The sequence below is a fragment of the Arachis ipaensis genome, chromosome B03 (genome assembly GCF_000816755.2).
Source record: "Arachis ipaensis cultivar K30076 chromosome B03, Araip1.1, whole genome shotgun sequence".
NCBI lineage: Eukaryota > Viridiplantae > Streptophyta > Magnoliopsida > Fabales > Fabaceae > Arachis > Arachis ipaensis.
The window spans coordinates 111,843,187-111,858,820 of NC_029787.2; the positions used below are offsets into that span (position 1 = coordinate 111,843,187).

At 36.7% G+C, this 15,634-nt stretch overlaps 3 protein-coding genes across 10 annotated transcripts; all 3 read left to right on the forward strand.

Annotated features, from left to right (window-relative positions):
- LOC107630923 lies at window positions 2,167-5,579 on the forward strand. 5 transcript variants are annotated; one of them, XM_016334216.2, is made up of 4 exons: window positions 2,167-2,547; window positions 2,715-3,842; window positions 5,080-5,154; window positions 5,255-5,579. In XM_016334216.2, exons 2-4 carry the CDS (start codon window positions 2,937-2,939, stop codon window positions 5,369-5,371), a joined length of 1,098 nt encoding a protein of 365 aa, XP_016189702.1. In that variant the 5' UTR covers window positions 2,167-2,547; window positions 2,715-2,936; the 3' UTR covers window positions 5,372-5,579. The 5 variants fall into 5 exon arrangements, with proteins under 5 accessions (XP_016189702.1, XP_020974940.1, XP_016189701.1 ...); XM_021119281.1 differs by having other exon boundaries at window positions 2,734-3,842; XM_016334215.2 differs by having other exon boundaries at window positions 2,755-3,842.
- On the forward strand, window positions 3,762-9,493 carry LOC107630921 (aldehyde dehydrogenase family 3 member H1). Of its 4 annotated transcripts, XM_021119278.1 has the most exons (13): window positions 3,785-3,842; window positions 5,080-5,154; window positions 6,398-6,461; window positions 6,540-6,677; window positions 6,789-7,032; window positions 7,248-7,316; window positions 7,400-7,496; window positions 7,791-8,113; window positions 8,164-8,268; window positions 8,347-8,519; window positions 8,618-8,708; window positions 8,810-8,959; window positions 9,054-9,493. In XM_021119278.1, exons 3-13 carry the CDS (start codon window positions 6,424-6,426, stop codon window positions 9,285-9,287), a joined length of 1,662 nt encoding a protein of 553 aa, XP_020974937.1. In that variant the 5' UTR covers window positions 3,785-3,842; window positions 5,080-5,154; window positions 6,398-6,423; the 3' UTR covers window positions 9,288-9,493. The 4 variants fall into 4 exon arrangements, with proteins under 4 accessions (XP_020974938.1, XP_020974937.1, XP_020974939.1 ...); XM_021119279.1 differs by lacking the exon at window positions 5,080-5,154 and having other exon boundaries at window positions 3,762-3,842; XM_021119280.1 differs by lacking the exon at window positions 3,785-3,842 and having other exon boundaries at window positions 5,136-5,154; window positions 6,576-6,677.
- LOC107630922 (aspartic proteinase Asp1) lies at window positions 10,445-13,438 on the forward strand. Its single transcript, XM_016334214.2, has 8 exons — window positions 10,445-11,297; window positions 11,616-11,733; window positions 11,823-12,046; window positions 12,119-12,340; window positions 12,419-12,557; window positions 12,645-12,845; window positions 12,930-13,002; window positions 13,090-13,438. The coding sequence occupies exons 1-8, from the start codon at window positions 11,089-11,091 to the stop codon at window positions 13,206-13,208; spliced, it is 1,305 nt and encodes a 434-aa protein (XP_016189700.1). The 5' UTR covers window positions 10,445-11,088; the 3' UTR covers window positions 13,209-13,438.

A 15,634-nucleotide genomic window follows, 5' to 3' on the forward strand; every position in this document is an offset into this window, starting at 1 on the left:
AACCCCCAAAATGCTGCATATGCTTCTGCTTCATGTGCTTCAAGGGGATAAGGTATTGCCTGGGTTGCTGATGCCTCCATTATGATTCTCATCTCATTCCTAATTACAACACCAACTCCTCCATCAATATCGTGTGACTCATTATGTATTCTTCCATACACTAGTCTTTGAAACAAGACTAAAAATGCACAAGCACAAGCATAAAAATCAAAACCATGTAAATAACATGACACTTATGTCTAAATTGTTAATAACCACAACACCAGCAGCAGTTTAAATACAACACCAAGAACAACACAACAAGATTATTAACAACAAAATACAGATTATTGTGTAATATAAATTATTAACAATTAATCAATAACACAGCAAAAAGAACAATTATTAACACCATAACAAGAACACAATAACAGTCAAAAACACAGCAAAGAGGATTGCAACAGCACACCATTCCATACCATAACAAAGCAAGAACGACTTTCCAATACACAACACAGCAAGAACACGGCAAAGAGGAGAGGACTCACCTACTAGAATCTTCAGCGAGCACGAAAGAGCAGAGGGAGGCGACCACGGCAGAGCAGAGGGGGCTGGAGAAATTGCGACGAGAAAGGTAGAGCAGAGGGAGGGGACCACGGCAGAGCAGAGGGGGCTGGAGAAATTGCGGCGAGCACAGCAGAGAAGAGGGATACCTGCGACGAAGGAGAAGGAGGAGTGACCGACCACTAATGGACGACGCACACGAACGGCAGCTGCGGGACACGGTGGAGGCTGCGGTGGTCAAACCCGTCGCTGCTGTGGCTGTGGAACGCAGAGGCTGCTGGACGCGGAGGCTGTTGGACGTTGTGGCTGCTGGACGTGGAGGCTGCTGGACGCGGTGGCTGCGGGACGCGGTGGCGGTGGGCTGCTCGACTGGTGGTGGTGGGCTGCTCGACTGGTGGTGGTGGGCTGGTGGCTGCAATGGTTCTCAGCTTCTCACTTCTCAGAGAAGAGAGGAGAGATGAGTGGCTGTGGCTTCAATTGACAATTGGGATTTAGGGTTTTCACTTCAGCACTTGCCCTTTTTTTTTAATTTTTATACAAAATAGCGACATTTAGAGGATGCATTTCCAAATCGGAAACCCTTTAAAAAACCGGCCAGTTTGACTGATTTTTTACCAATTTTTTGCCAGGCGATTTTTAGGCTTACCCGGACCGACTAGCTGACCGGTTCTCGGTTATTCCGATTGAACCGGCCGATCCAGTTCGATTTTTAGAACCATGATATATATATATATAATGTCTTGTTCTATCCGTACCTATGCGTTTAGTTATCGTGTGTGAACGCTTCGCGTTTCGTAATTTCGCTTTGCGGAAATTTGAGTGTTATTCCTTCATCGGACTTCTAGTTATGCAAATTCTTGGACAAATATTATATATTATAAGCTATAGAACTGTTGTGGCACTTTGTTATCCTTTATTTTACGGCTAGAGATAAAGTTTAGGGTAACGGGGTGTTACAGAGAGCATTTTTGTTGATAACAAAATTCGAGTATATTTTTATTAGTGACAAAATTATTCGAATACATTTTTAGTAATTTACCCAATAAAAAAAGAATTAGTTTATTAAAACTTTTTTTAGAAAAATGTTTATAATTTTCAAGAATTACAACACCTGGCTTTATCTATGGTAAATTAAAAGGATTATACACTTGTTATGTTAGTTTTGCATAAGTTTAAGGGCACATGTTAACTAAACTAAGAAGAAAAAAAAAAAATTATCCTATAGATGAACCCTGTGTCTCTGTTATAGTGTTACTTATCTCTTAGTTCTTACACTTAAAATTGAATTCTGTGCCTTTACCTTATTAGTGCGTATGTGGGGTGCACACCTAAGCGTCGGCATCATTTCCGGAAACTATCTTCATTGTGGGAATCAAATCTTTGTCTCCGTTTATTCCTCAATAATGAATGTTGCAAGTTGCAACACCTCTGTTTTTATTTTTTACAAAAGGGGAAAATAAATTTCCCAAAGCAAGGCTTGACTGTTCGTGAAAATAGTAATTAATATAAAATCTGTATATTATCATTCAATTTGATTATAGGTAGAGTCAAATTCTTTATCTACAAATGGTTAAAAATTAAAAGCTTATTGAAACTTATAAATTGAATTGAATTGATTGCCAGTGCGAGTGCAAATAAATCAGGAGTAATTGGAATAGTGAAACGTATGATTTGAAGGGTATGGGTTTTTAATAGGGTGTTTATTATTCTGATTTTAGAAGATGGAAGGAGTAAGTAAAAGGTGAAATGTAATAAAAAGGAGGAAAGAGAGTGGATCGGATGCGACTGTGAAAGTGAGAAGACAATAGAAGAGTGGAGTAAAGTGTGGGAGAGTTTGGTGGGTAATAATAATTAACCTTCCACACAGGGTCCTCTGGGTCTGAGCGAGAGTGAGTATGAATATGAAGCCAAAGAAAACGTGTTAAGCACAAAAAGCCAATTCCTACAAACAAATTCCAAATCTCAATTCTCCTCTGCTCAACAGTCGCGGTAGCACCAAGTAAAGTAATCACCTCATTCCCTTTTTCTTTCCAATTCGTTGCCTGATTTTCATCCTGATCAAATTTTGGGGATTTAATTTACTTTTTATCTTCTGAGATGATAAAGAAAAAAGAAGCTGTTTTTGATTTGCTCATATTCCATTGGCGTGCAATTATACTATTGTGCTTCAGGTTATTCACATAGATATAGATAATATTTTATACGTTGCAGCTTCCACTTGCTCCTTTGCATCTGTTCGAATGGTGGTGTTGGGTTTCTTCTTGAGGTAATTCTTAGTGCAGGAGATAGTGTTTTGAGGTAAATTAAGTGAATTTTGTTCAACTAGAATGGGGAAATAAGCTGATAGCTCAAATTCTGTGCTTGAATCTGAATACACCGCCGACAATTCATCAATGGGCAAAGAAAATGGGTCAGCAACGCCAAAGGAAGAAGGCAGTGATGACGGTTACTCAAGTCTTGAGACTGTTGAATTAGAATCTCAGTCACGACCTAGCCTAGAGAAGGACACAGGTTTGCCAAGTTGTCGCGTGTGCCAATGTGCCGAATCTGATAAAAGGGGAGATGCTGCCCTAGAATTTTTGGGCATCACTCCGGTGATCAAAGCTTGTAAATGGAATGGGGAAGATGGGGAGGTAAGGTCAGAAGGCCAGGGAATTCAGAAAAATATGTCTTTTAACAAAAATGTTGGAAGCAAATCTGGGATGGTGGAATTTGTAGGCCCTAATGGGGAGGTTTTCATGTGTAGAAGTGATGTGGAGATTGGTTTGTCTCACCAAGATGCATTGATTGAACTTGGTTGCTGTTGTAAGAATGACCTTGCTTTAGTACACTATGCTTGTGCACTCAAGTGGTTTATTAATCATGGATCAACAATTTGTGAAATATGTGGACACATAGCCAATAATATCAGAATCTCTGACTTTAACAAGGTTGTTGGTTCTCTGAAGGAATATGAAGCCTTGAGGGAGAGAACTGTCAGTGGGGATCCTGGTCCTCATGTCCATGCGAATAATAATACTGGCGTTGATCCTGACGCTGTGGCTGCTATCCGGAGGCAACGGCTAAGTGAGATTGCATTATGGTTTTGTCCTCATAATACCAGTAGTATAAACAACAATAGCAATGCCGACACAGTTTCACAGGTTGCTTCTGAGCAGCCTTCAAATTTTGTTACTGAAGATGCTGGCCCTGCACAGAGTCCTGCAACCAAGTGGGCCGTGGAAGGCACAGGGATCCTGCTTGCTACTGGCCTGCTTACAATCACCCTTGCGTGGCTGATAGCTCCTCGAGTTGGAAAGGTACGTAAGATTTAAAGCCAGTCACAATAAGTGGTGAAACATACCAAATTCTTTATATGGTAATTTCTTGCCTAGATGTCTTTTTCCTGAATGTGCCTGCATATTTTGGAACTGCCCTAAATATGGGGCCTCAAAACCTATGCATTTACATTGATTATTATAGGGTTGAACTTCAGAATGTCATGATAATAATGCATGCATTGGGGTCATGCAAGCATGGTATTTCACTAAAACATGGAGCAAAGACACTAGTCTGTCATTGCTTCCATATAATTTGTAGAGCTTGCCTTTATTTCTCATGTCTCTCTATCTGAGATTAATACGAAATTGGAAACTTTAGCTAGCAATTTTATTCAAGGAATTTGTTATCATTCTTATAAAGGACATGAGATTAATAATGGACTCACGTTGATGTTATGGACTGGTATTCTCATACTGATCACTTATAAGGTCTTCTTCCCTTTGGCCATATGCATATTTAGGGCTTGTTTGGGTATGCTTCTAACTAGAAAGCCTCACAGAATTAAACTAACAAACAATTAACAATCAAATGGATCTAACTACTCATAGTGTAATAAATCATCGTTCGTTTATAGATCAAAGCCTAGCCTAGAGTTTAGATAACTTACTCAGTTCCAATGTTTAGAGCCACATCAATTGATCAATCAATATGAATTATGTGGACTCTGGCTTATATTCATCTGTAGGCTTCATTTTTTGTTGTCTTTCTTTTGATATGTTTGCTCTGTGAACATCTATCTTAAGAAGAATAATGTCACTAGCGTTTGTGTTGTAAGGTGGTCACTTTTCTCGGTAAAGTCATTTTTTAACTCTCTGGAGCACTGGCTGCACCACTTTACCCTAGAACAATTTTTGCTGGCTAACTATGAAATGGCTCTAACGAAAAAATTGAGGCTTAAATCCTATAGCAGGTTGTATTTTATGCTATCATTCTGTGCTTCTGGCCCCAAACCTGACTAATTGCTCCATTCATGGCAACTTCGAGAGTTACTGATTTGGATGGGCAAAGGAAGGGACTGGACAGCCTTAATCACATCATAGCTTTTTTAGTCTTAGTTGAATATAGTTTTTTCCATGTTCGGGTTCATTCCAAAATACAGTGGTGTTGGTTGTGTTTGGAAGTTGATTATACAACTTGTTTGCTTCTTCCATGTTGATTTTGGTTAGAAGCCTGCATAATTCAACCTAACCTATAGTTGATCGTATTGTTGTACAGAAAACAGCCAAAAGTGGTCTTCACATCCTACTTGGAGGTGTTTGTGCTTTAACAGTGGTTGTTTTTTTCCGCTTTGTAAGTACTTCACGCACCTTTCTATTGTATTTTGTTTGAGAAATTTGATCGAGTTTTGATTCTTGGATCCTGATAGTTTTGTATACTTGAGTTATTGCAGTTTGTGCTTACCAGAATCAAGTACGGACCTGCACGTTATTGGGCAATCTTATTCGTTTTCTGGTTTCTTGTGTTTGCCATATGGGCTTCACGGACACATGGTGCCCATACAACGTGATTCCTTAGTAGTTAGTAGTTAGTACAGCGCTATAGAGTCTTGTTTTGTTTTTCATTTCTCTTGAGCCTTTCAATTGAAATTCATTTATGACCGGGTCTATTTCATAGTAGATTATTATCATTATCATTATTACTATTAAATGTAAAATAGCTATAACGTTGTTTGTAAAGCTATTTCTTTCTATGAGATCGTGTTTAGTTACTTTGAAGAACTAATACAAATAAATTTGAAGAAAAATAAATTTTCGTTGTCTTGTAATTAACTTATAGCTTTACTTTCTTTGATTGATTGAAATTACAAGCCATGGAAATTTAATGGAATCAGTTGAGAGAGCATAAACGGGAGGATTCGAAATCCAAATCAAAGGGTGGCCTGCCGTACCTATATTTGGCGCATAGCATTGGGCCGGATACTCTGTTTTCGGCTGTAATTGTAATACATCATCATTAGTCATTATGATGATGGATTATAGAGAATTAAATATCTCCCCAACCGAAACACTCCTAGCATTTATGGTAATGGAGCGAATAATCATATCGGACAAAGTTTGACATAGACATATAGTGGAGTTATCAATTATCATAGTTAACGAATGAGCATTGTTGGTTTCCACAATAGATCCTTTGAATCTTGTTTGGTAGTGTGATTCATTACTTAATTGTGATGTGTGAAGTGAAGGTGAACCAAACCAAAATGAAATATCACTTTCCATTTCGTCTTATTTTGATTGATTGGGTTGTCGTGGTTTGTGAGTGTATGAGGGGTCCCTCTTCATCTTCCTCATAACCACATAATCAAGAGTGAACCAAACAGTAACGAGGTAAATTACACGTGCGTGATCCACATAAAAACAATTTTCATATTTGAACTGTTCGGAGATACCTCACATAAGAGTTTCCATTCATTTTGGCTCTGTGCTTCTGTTGTTGTTCTACACTGCCGTTGCCTTGTCATCACGATTTCTCTAACGTTATCTTTCTGTTTTTAATGGCTCAGAACTCACTCCACTTGTACATTTTTATGTAGCTCTTTCTCCTTCTCCCTCTCCTACCATGAAAAGCCTCTTCCTTGTATCGTTCCTTGCACCAAGGTACACCCTTTTCTTTCTTTCTTTCTTTATTTATGACCTTATTTACTTAGCAAGTTCAAACCTGTTCTTGTAACCAAGATATGTTGCTGAAAGTTCCTCGTGTTGGGTTAGCAGTGCCCCAGTTGGAAGCAGACCCTTCTCTCAACATTTAACCACCAAGTGCTTTGGCAAGCAACTTCACTTCCACTCTCGATGTGTTCTTTTCTCTTCATACACGTAAACACCTCTGTCTCTCTCTCTCTAGTCATATTCTCATGCTGCTTTGGTTTGTATTGCTCAACTCTGACGTGTCTTTCTTGCATGGATTATGTGGTTTGTGTTGTGAAGATGTTCTGCAACGCTATCTGTTGTGCCGGACCTACAAGAAAAGGAAACATTTGATGGAGAGAAGGCTTCTTTGCTTCTCAAAGATCTCAGAAAGACCTTTAATTCGGGGAAGACAAAGAGCTATGAGTGGCGAATTTCACAGTTGGAAGGCATAGCCAAGATGCTAGAAGAGAAGGAGAAGGAAATTCTTGATGCTCTTAATAAAGACCTTTCTAAACCAGGATTGGAAGGATATATATCTGAGGTCTACAATTCCTACTTTCATTTTCTGCTTCATGATTTTCTCTTTTTAACCAGTGCTTTAAAGAAAAATATCTCCATACAACTGTATTGTTTTTCCCCTGCTTCCTTTTGTCATGATGGCATTGAGTTTTTCCATTTGTCTGAAGATTCACCTCAGGCTCAGACTTACATTCATCGCGGCCACTTCGAATTATATCGTGGTGCTTATTAATGCAGGTTTCCCAGGCAAAATCATCATGTAGTGAAGCACTTCAAGAACTGAAACACTGGATGAAGCCGGAAAAGGTAATAATTACTTACTTAACAGAAGAGGATTGTGCCACATTATATACATTGACACTAATAGCACAATCTTTTTTCCCATTCAGGTCAAAACTTCATTCACCACATTACCATCATCAGCAGAGATTGTGTCAGAACCATTGGGAGCTGTGTTGGTCATCTCCACATGGAACTTCCCTTTCTGTATGTAAAGTTGTCTTCCTTTTCAGATATTTGCCATATCTAAACAGCATTTGTTTCTATCAGATACAACTTTTCCGTACTTGTGTTGTTATCAATGTTGTTGAAGGTTTGCACATATAGAGAAGTCTATCATACATTTGCATATTTATAATGCTTAAAGTTTTATTATCCAATGAGTTCTCAATTTTCTCATAAATTTGTTGGAATCCTTACACTATCTAGTGCAGTGACTTTGCAACTTCTACTTACCGTTCCCTTCACAATGATGAGTTCTTAATTACCTCCTGTGTTCAGTGTTATCAATGGATCCTGTCATTGGAGCCATATCAGCGGGTAACGCAGTGGTCTTGAAACCATCAGAAATTGCTCCGGCAACTTCATCACTACTTGCAAATTTGATTGAAGGTTATCTAGATAACTCTGCAATAAGAGTAGTTGAAGGGGCTATTCCTGAAACAACTGCACTCTTGGAACAGAAGTGGGATAAGATACTTTACACAGGTAGTGCTAGGGTCGGTCGCATTGTCATGGCTGCTGCTGCAAAGCACCTTACACCTGTGATTCTGGAACTCGGCGGAAAGTGTCCAGCTGTTGTTGATTCAGATGTCAATCTACAAGTTAAGGACATCACCATCCTANTGTAATAATTTTTGAATTAAAATCTCAGGTTACTGCTAGGAGGATAATAGGTGGAAAGTGGGCATGCAATAGTGGACAAGCATGCATTTCTGTTGATTATATCATCACAAGAAAAGAATTTGCTCCAAAACTGGTTAGATTTTAAGAACTTTTGTGAGCAGTTAAATCATATATATTTACATTATTCTTGATAAGTTTGTGCACACAACAGATAAATGCTTTGAAAGAAGAGTTGAAGCAATTCTTTGGCGAAGATCTGATGGAATCAAAAGACATGTCTCGTATTGTGTCCCCGACCCAGTTTTCGCGGCTGGTGAAGCTCTTGGATGAAGATAAAGTATCTGACAAAATTGTTTTTGGAGGTCAGAGGGATGAGATGAAACTGTGAGTGGCATTCTCATATTCTTTATTATTAAGATTCACATATATAGTATGATATTGTATCTTATTATTAATTCTCCTTCTTTGACTCTTGGATACAGAAAGATTGCACCAACTATCATATTGGATGTTCCAGATGATGCAATGGTGATGCAAGAAGAGATATTTGGGCCAATAATGCCAATCATCACTGTGAGTACTTGTTGGCAAGGATAGTATACAAGGCCATATTACCATATTATATATATTCCTTGACAATTGCTTCAACTTTAGGCCATATTCCATTTGTGCAGGTAGAAAACATAGAAGATAGCTTTGGCATAATCAAATCTAAGCCAAAACCTCTTGCTGCTTATCTCTTTACAAACAATGAGCAGTTAAAGAAGGCATATGTGGAAAATATATCTTCTGGAGGGATGCTCATCAATGACACTGTCATACATGTAGTGATTCTCTTATATCCCTTAATTATTTTACACATGAAAACTATAATCATATCACAACTACTTGACGTTTATGTGTGCATCGCCGATGCAGGTTGCGACTCGTGGTTTGCCTTTTGGAGGAGTTGAAGAAAGTGGAATGGGATGTTACCACGGGAAGTTCTCTTTTGATAGTTTCAGCCATAAGAAGTCTGTCCTCTATAGAAGTTTTGATGCAGATTCATCCTTAAGGTTCCCTCCATATACACCCGAGAAGGAAAAATTGTTGAAGGCCATTTTCAGTGGCAACATTATTCGCATAATTCTTACTTTGCTTGGATGGTCTTAGATTAGAATAAACGCATATACAAGGAACATCCAAAGAATCTGTTTTTAATGACGCTAATTTTGAAGATGTCGAGAGAAGAATTGGATAAATGGTAAATTCGAAAATAATGGTCTAGGCTAGTGATTACCACGGCTTCCACTATTGTCAAGATGAAAATGACATAAAATGATGCTAAATCATGCAAGTGTGGTAACTCTATTTTAGCATGTTTAAATATGTTTGACTATTAAGATTCTAGAGGGAGAAGTTGGGGCTTTAGAGCCTCTACAATGGTGAGTTCCTCTTTCACTTTTTTCTGACACACAGAACTCTAACCATTGGAGGAGAGAATGAATGAGTTCTCGCACGGGTCTCAAGGTGAGGGAGTCCCTCTAAACAGGGACTCAAGTTAACCAATAATAACTTGCTATTTGGCAAATTATTTTAAAAAAATAATAATATAAAATCTAAAATAATTAAATAATTATATTAAATAATAAAATAATAATTAAATTAATAATAATTATAATAAAAATTATATTAAATAATTATATTTTTATTTAATTAATAATTTATATTAATTATTTAAAAAATAATTAATTAGATTAAATAATTAATTTTTTATTTAATTAATAATTTATATTAATTATTTATATCATAATTAATATTGAATATTATTTATATTATTATATTAAATTATAATTAATTAAATTTACTTACATTAAAAAATAAATTTAATTTCTACACCTTACAAAATAATTCTTAGTTGAGTTAGTTATTTTTATTTTTAAAATTTAAAATGCTAACGACATTATTAAAATTAGCAATTGTAAACACAAAACTATAAATTAGTGTAATCCCGAATTATATACTGTGTATTATTATTATATATGAATTTATTTAATATTAATATCTTTTAATAGTGAATTATTTTTAAATTTATAAATTTAAATAATATTATTGAAAAAATCAATTACATTAATTTTAAGTATTTTAATTAATTAATTAAGTGGGACCACAACAGGGACTAAAGTTAGTTCCTCCTAATGGAGAAGAGAGAGATGCTTTGAGTTCTTATTTACCGTTTATGACGCAAAAGCTGATGTGGAGTTACTTTTTATGACATGTGGGCCATAAATAGGGATTGAGATGAGTTCTCTATTGGAGATGGTCTTAGAAATTAGAATCAAATACAAATATTAACAAAAATGAGAGAGAAAATAATAAAAAGCCAATGGCAAATAATAATGCCACATGTCACTCTTTGTGTTGTTCTTGCTATAAGTATTTGAACCATTCACCATTTTTTGGGAGACAAATTGAAATAAACACATACACCCTTATTAACCAATGAAAAATAAGGGATGCAAAATAAATCATATATAAAGGGAAACAAGTGATGCTGTGTAATTGTGTATGATAGTATCTGTCTTTTTAATTTACTGGTCAAATTCTTTCAATCCTTTGCCTTTTAATTTTGAAGTTTGAAAGAAAGAAGACAAATAAAATAAGATTGGTAGGAGCATGGCAGAAGTTTCGACGAAGCTGGGGAACAAGAAGAGTTAAGACAAATTAGTTATTTGATTTGATTGTAGCAAGAAAAGAAAAGAATAAGAACCATCTCATTCCCTCCTTAAACCCAAAACCCATCCAAAAGGGAACTGAACTCTATTCTATTCCTTTCAACTAACTCCAAGTAAAGAACCAATTCATTCATGCACGTATCAGAGTCCTTCAAGAATCAAGTCAAGTCAACCCCCCACCACTCTTGTGAATTCTCTCGTCATAGCTTTCTCCACAGAACATTGAAAGAAAGAAGGATATGAAGATGAAGATGGGACGGTTGGTTGTGTTGGTTGTGACAGTTATGGTTTTGAACCTGTCAAGTCCTTGCTCAGCATGGTTTGGTTTTGGCAACAAACAAAAGACTTCAAAGAACTCTATCCTGCCAGCTCAGCCCTCCATCATCAACCGTGCTGCCCATGGTTCCTCCATTATCATCCCACTTTACGGCAATGTTTATCCTGTTGGGTACGTACCTACATAGAATCTTCTTTCTTGAACACACAAAAAGGCAATACCTTTTATGAATCTTGAAAGTGTGCAATTTTGTATGGAAATGTATATGTAAAAAGAAAAAAAAAAGATTTGCATATCAAGATTCGCAATAGGAATATTTCATTTATTTAGTGATTGGGCCCTCTCTCTCTGCCTTTTGAAATTTATTTATTTGATTACCATTTGAAGAACAAAAAGAAAGGTGCACCGACACTAACACGATTGGTTGCTGTTTATCCTTTAAAAGATGAAATTATTGTGTCTCATCCTTCCTTGAAACAATTATTGCAGGTTCTATAATGTTACTCTCAGCATTGGGCAGCCACCAAGGTCCTATTTTCTGGATGTTGACACCGGTAGTGACCTCACATGGCTTCAATGTGATGCCCCTTGTTCCCATTGCTCTGAGGTATTACATGGAAACTGATTTCTTCTACACAAAGAATGTGAACAAATGCTAACAAAATCTTATCCTTGAATACTTGTTTTGTTTGTCAGACTCCCCATCCACTGTACAAGCCCAGCAATGATTTTGTGCCGTGTCAAGATCCCCTATGCGCGTCGTTGCAGCCGAGTGATGACTACGAATGTGAAAGCCCTGATCAGTGTGACTATCAGATTGATTATGCGGATCAGTACTCAACACTTGGTGCACTTGTCAATGATGTCTATCTTCTCAACTTCACCAATGATGTCCAACTTAAAGTTCGGATGGCACTTGGGTTAGTCTTACTCACTCTTTGATTTGTTACCACCCCCTCCATGCATGTTCATGCTCTGATTCCTTTGTGCAGATGTGGATATGATCAGACTTTTTCGCCTTCTTACCACCCGTTAGACGGAATACTTGGGATTGGCAGGGGAAAAACCAGCTTGGTGTCACAGCTGAATGGTCAGGGCTTGGTGCAAAATGTTGTTGGACACTGCTTAAGTTCCCAAGGAGGAGGATATGTTTTCTTCGGAAATGTCTATGGTTCTTTTCGAGTGAGCTGGACTCCAATGTCATCCACAGATTCGTAAGCAGACCATTATCAGAACTCAGATGATTCATATAATTGATTGTATCATGTTCTGATTTGAATCCTGTGTCTCAGAAAACATTACTCAGCAGGGCCAGCTGAACTTGCTTTTGGAGGAAAGAAGAGTCGTTCTGGAAGCCTAACTGTGCTTTTCGACACTGGCAGTTCTTACACTTACTTCAACTCCAAGGCTTACAAAGCTCTCATTTCTTGGGTAATTTCTAAAGCATTCATCACTAGTATCATACCAATTTGGAAATGTTAGTTAAGAAGGGTCATTTTGTTCAACTTGGAAATGCAGTTGAAGAAGGAATTGCACAAAGTACCCATAAGTGTAGCAGCTGATGATCAAACCTTACCAATATGCTGGCGTGGTAAAAAACCTTTCCAGAGCATACGTGAAGTGAAGAGATACTTTAAGCCGCTGGCGCTTACTTTTAGCAATGCTGGAAAAGTTAAAACTCTGTTTGAGATCCCTCTTGAAGGTTATCTGATACTATCAGTGAGTTCTAACCTGTAACCTTAAGCAACCTAGATGAATATATCATAGTAAAGGCAATGGACTAACGAATTGTTATGGTGGCAGAGCATGGGAAATGTTTGCCTGGGAATTCTGAATGGCTCTGAAGTAGGGTTGGGAGATCTCAACATAATTGGAGGTAGGAAATAATTAATTTCGTGTTAACGTTTTTGGGATTTGATGTTATATCATTAATTATAAAGATGTTGTTTGTTTATATATGCAGACATATCCATGCAAGACAAAGTGATGGTATTCGACAATGAGAAGCACTTAATTGGTTGGGCACCTGCAGATTGTACTCGTCTTCCAAGATCAAGAGCTTTCGGTATTTCATCATACTGAAAAAAGAAAAGAAAAATTCCTAGGGGGAGGTTGTTGTGCCATATATAGAGCAGGTTAATTCATGCTATTTTCATAATGTGTAGTGTTTGTGAATATAGTCATTGATCATCATCATGTATTAGTATATTACATTCTGATCGAGTAATGAATGTAATCGATGGAAATATGTGAATATTTCGCATCGCGTTTATTTTTAGAACTATGCTACACATACAAGTTTTTTTGGCTTATAAGTCTTATAAGTTGGGTCAAGTCTAACAAAAATAGAAAAACTACATTCACTCACTGGAGTGTGATAACACGCGTGTCACTCAACCGTTTCCAAAACACGCTCTCATTCACCATTATGGAAGACGCTTCTTCTTCACGTTCCTCTTTCTCCTCCTCCTCTTCCTTCTTCTTCTCCTTCTTCTTTACGTTTCTCCTTCTTTTTCTTCGCCTGTTTCATCTTCATCGTTGTTTTTTTATTACTGTTGTTGTTGCATTTTTTTCCTCCTCCTCCTCTTTTTTCTTCTTTGTTTGATTTTTTCTCCCAAGAAGAATTATAAGAAAACGAAATAAGAAGATGAGGAAGAAGAAGCAGTAGAAGATGAGGAGGAGGAAGAGGAAGAGTTTTTAATTATGCAGAACTTATCAGAATAAAAATACACCAAAAAATTCTTAAAATACACCCAAATATCTTTGTGTTACACCCAAATTTGCTACAAATACAGAAAAATATTTTCTCTATTGCTGCATTTTTTTTCTTATTTCTTTCTTTCTTTTAGTTAAATGAATGTAAGTTCATGCTCTTCCAAGTAATTTTGCAGCATTATATGTGTTTTTTTCTTCTTTGTTTGATTTTTTTATTTTTATTCTTATTAAGAGATTAAAACAAGAAGAAACTTAAGAAGGTAAAACAAAAAGGAAAAGATGAATAAGAAAAAAAGAAGAAGAAGATGGTGATGATGATGAAAAAAAAAGAAGCAGTAGAAGATGAGGAGGAGGAAGCAGAAAAGTTTTGAATTATGCAGAATTTATCAGGATAAAATTACACCCAAAAATTCTTAAAATATACCCAAATATTTTCGTGTTACACCGAAATATCTTTGTATTACACTCAAATTTACTGCAAATACAGAAAAATATTTCTTCTAATGCTATATTTTTTCTTCTGAATTGATCCACACCTCAACCACTTGATTGGATTCAAAACAATAATCAATTTCGTTCTGGTTCAATTGACAATTTGAACCTAAATTATTTATTATCTTCAACAACGAGATAACTGATGATAGAGGAAAAAGAGAAAAAGAAAAGAGGAGAAGAAATTCCAATGAAAAAAGAAGGAGGAAGAGGAGGAGGAGGAGGAAGAGGTAGTGTTGATGACGACAATAACGAGAGAGAAAAATTACGAAGAAGAAGAAGAGACATGGAGAAAAACGTGAAAGCGCGTGAATATAAATGACTTGTATGAGAAAACGCTTGTGTGGAGAATAATTCTTATTTTTATTTAATATATAGATATCTTATCTACTATTATCAGTACAACAACTTTGTCTAGATTTGACAAAGGGTGGTTTGATAAATTTGTGTGCATGAAAAATATCGAGACTTAACATTATTAGAGACTTAACATTATTATTAGGGATTAAAGGAAAAGCTATCAAAATAGCCAAATAGGTATCGGTGGAGAGTCAGGAGAGATTTTTTTCTAGTTAAACACCAAAGTAGTCCCTAAGATTCACAAAATGCACCGATTTGGTCCCTGACTTTCCAATTGCACTATTTAGGTCCTCGACTTTGGAAAAAATGCACCTAGTTAGTCCCCTCCCCCTTTTCCGTCGAAACTCCTCTCCAGCGGCAGTGATGTGGCAATTTTTTTGCCATGCTGGAGTATGAAAAACGGCGTCGTGTTAGGATTTGGTGCTAAAAAAATGAAAACGACGCCGCTTGAAGAAGGAAGGAGTTACGAAAAGACAAAACCCCCATATTCAAAGAGTTTACCTCGCCACTTCATCTTCTTCATCCCGTTCAAACTGAAAACTCCATACCCTGGGGTTCGCTTGTCCTGCTGAGATTTTTTGTGGTAACGCAAATTGGAGAGGGTCAAAAGCTGCTCATCGGTCATTCAAAATCGGAGAAGGAAAGAGCAAAGCTTCCTCGTGGAGCCACACAGAGGTAGGCATACAGTGAATAAAATATTTTATATATTTTTTTTATAGTGTTAAGGTATCTATTGTTGTGAGTTTGAGTTGAAAATTTTGTGTTGGTTGATCAAAAATCATTGAATGCTATATGAAGGTAGAAGTAGAAGGAGACTTGAATTAAACCTAGAACTATGAGATCCTAATCTAACCCTAATTCCTAATCCTAATTCTAGAGAGAAGGGAGAGCTTCTCTCTCTAAAAACCTAAACTAAAGTGATTAGTTAGTTGGAAGTTATG

What these genes read in the sequence shown, in the direction of transcription:
- LOC107630923 (XM_016334216.2), top strand. Translation starts at nt 2,937, where the DNA reads ATGGGCAAAGAAAATGGGTCAGCAACGCCAAAGGAAGAAGGCAGTGAT. An exon ending in TAGCTCCTCGAGTTGGAAAG is followed by an intron (nt 3,843 to 5,079) that starts GTACGTAAGATT and finishes ATTGTTGTACAG; the next exon opens with AAAACAGCCAAAAGTGGTCT. An exon ending in TGGTTGTTTTTTTCCGCTTT is followed by an intron (nt 5,155 to 5,254) that starts GTAAGTACTTCA and finishes GAGTTATTGCAG; the next exon opens with TTTGTGCTTACCAGAATCAA.
- LOC107630921 (XM_021119279.1), top strand. Translation starts at nt 6,424, where the DNA reads ATGAAAAGCCTCTTCCTTGTATCGTTCCTTGCACCAAG. An exon ending in TGGAAGGATATATATCTGAG is followed by an intron (nt 7,033 to 7,247) that starts GTCTACAATTCC and finishes TTATTAATGCAG; the next exon opens with GTTTCCCAGGCAAAATCATC. An exon ending in CACATGGAACTTCCCTTTCT is followed by an intron (nt 7,497 to 7,790) that starts GTATGTAAAGTT and finishes TCCTGTGTTCAG; the next exon opens with TGTTATCAATGGATCCTGTC.
- LOC107630922 (XM_016334214.2), top strand. Translation starts at nt 11,089, where the DNA reads ATGAAGATGAAGATGGGACGGTTGGTTGTGTTGGTTGTGACAGTTATG. An exon ending in CTTGTTCCCATTGCTCTGAG is followed by an intron (nt 11,734 to 11,822) that starts GTATTACATGGA and finishes TTTGTTTGTCAG; the next exon opens with ACTCCCCATCCACTGTACAA. An exon ending in ACAAAGCTCTCATTTCTTGG is followed by an intron (nt 12,558 to 12,644) that starts GTAATTTCTAAA and finishes TTGGAAATGCAG; the next exon opens with TTGAAGAAGGAATTGCACAA.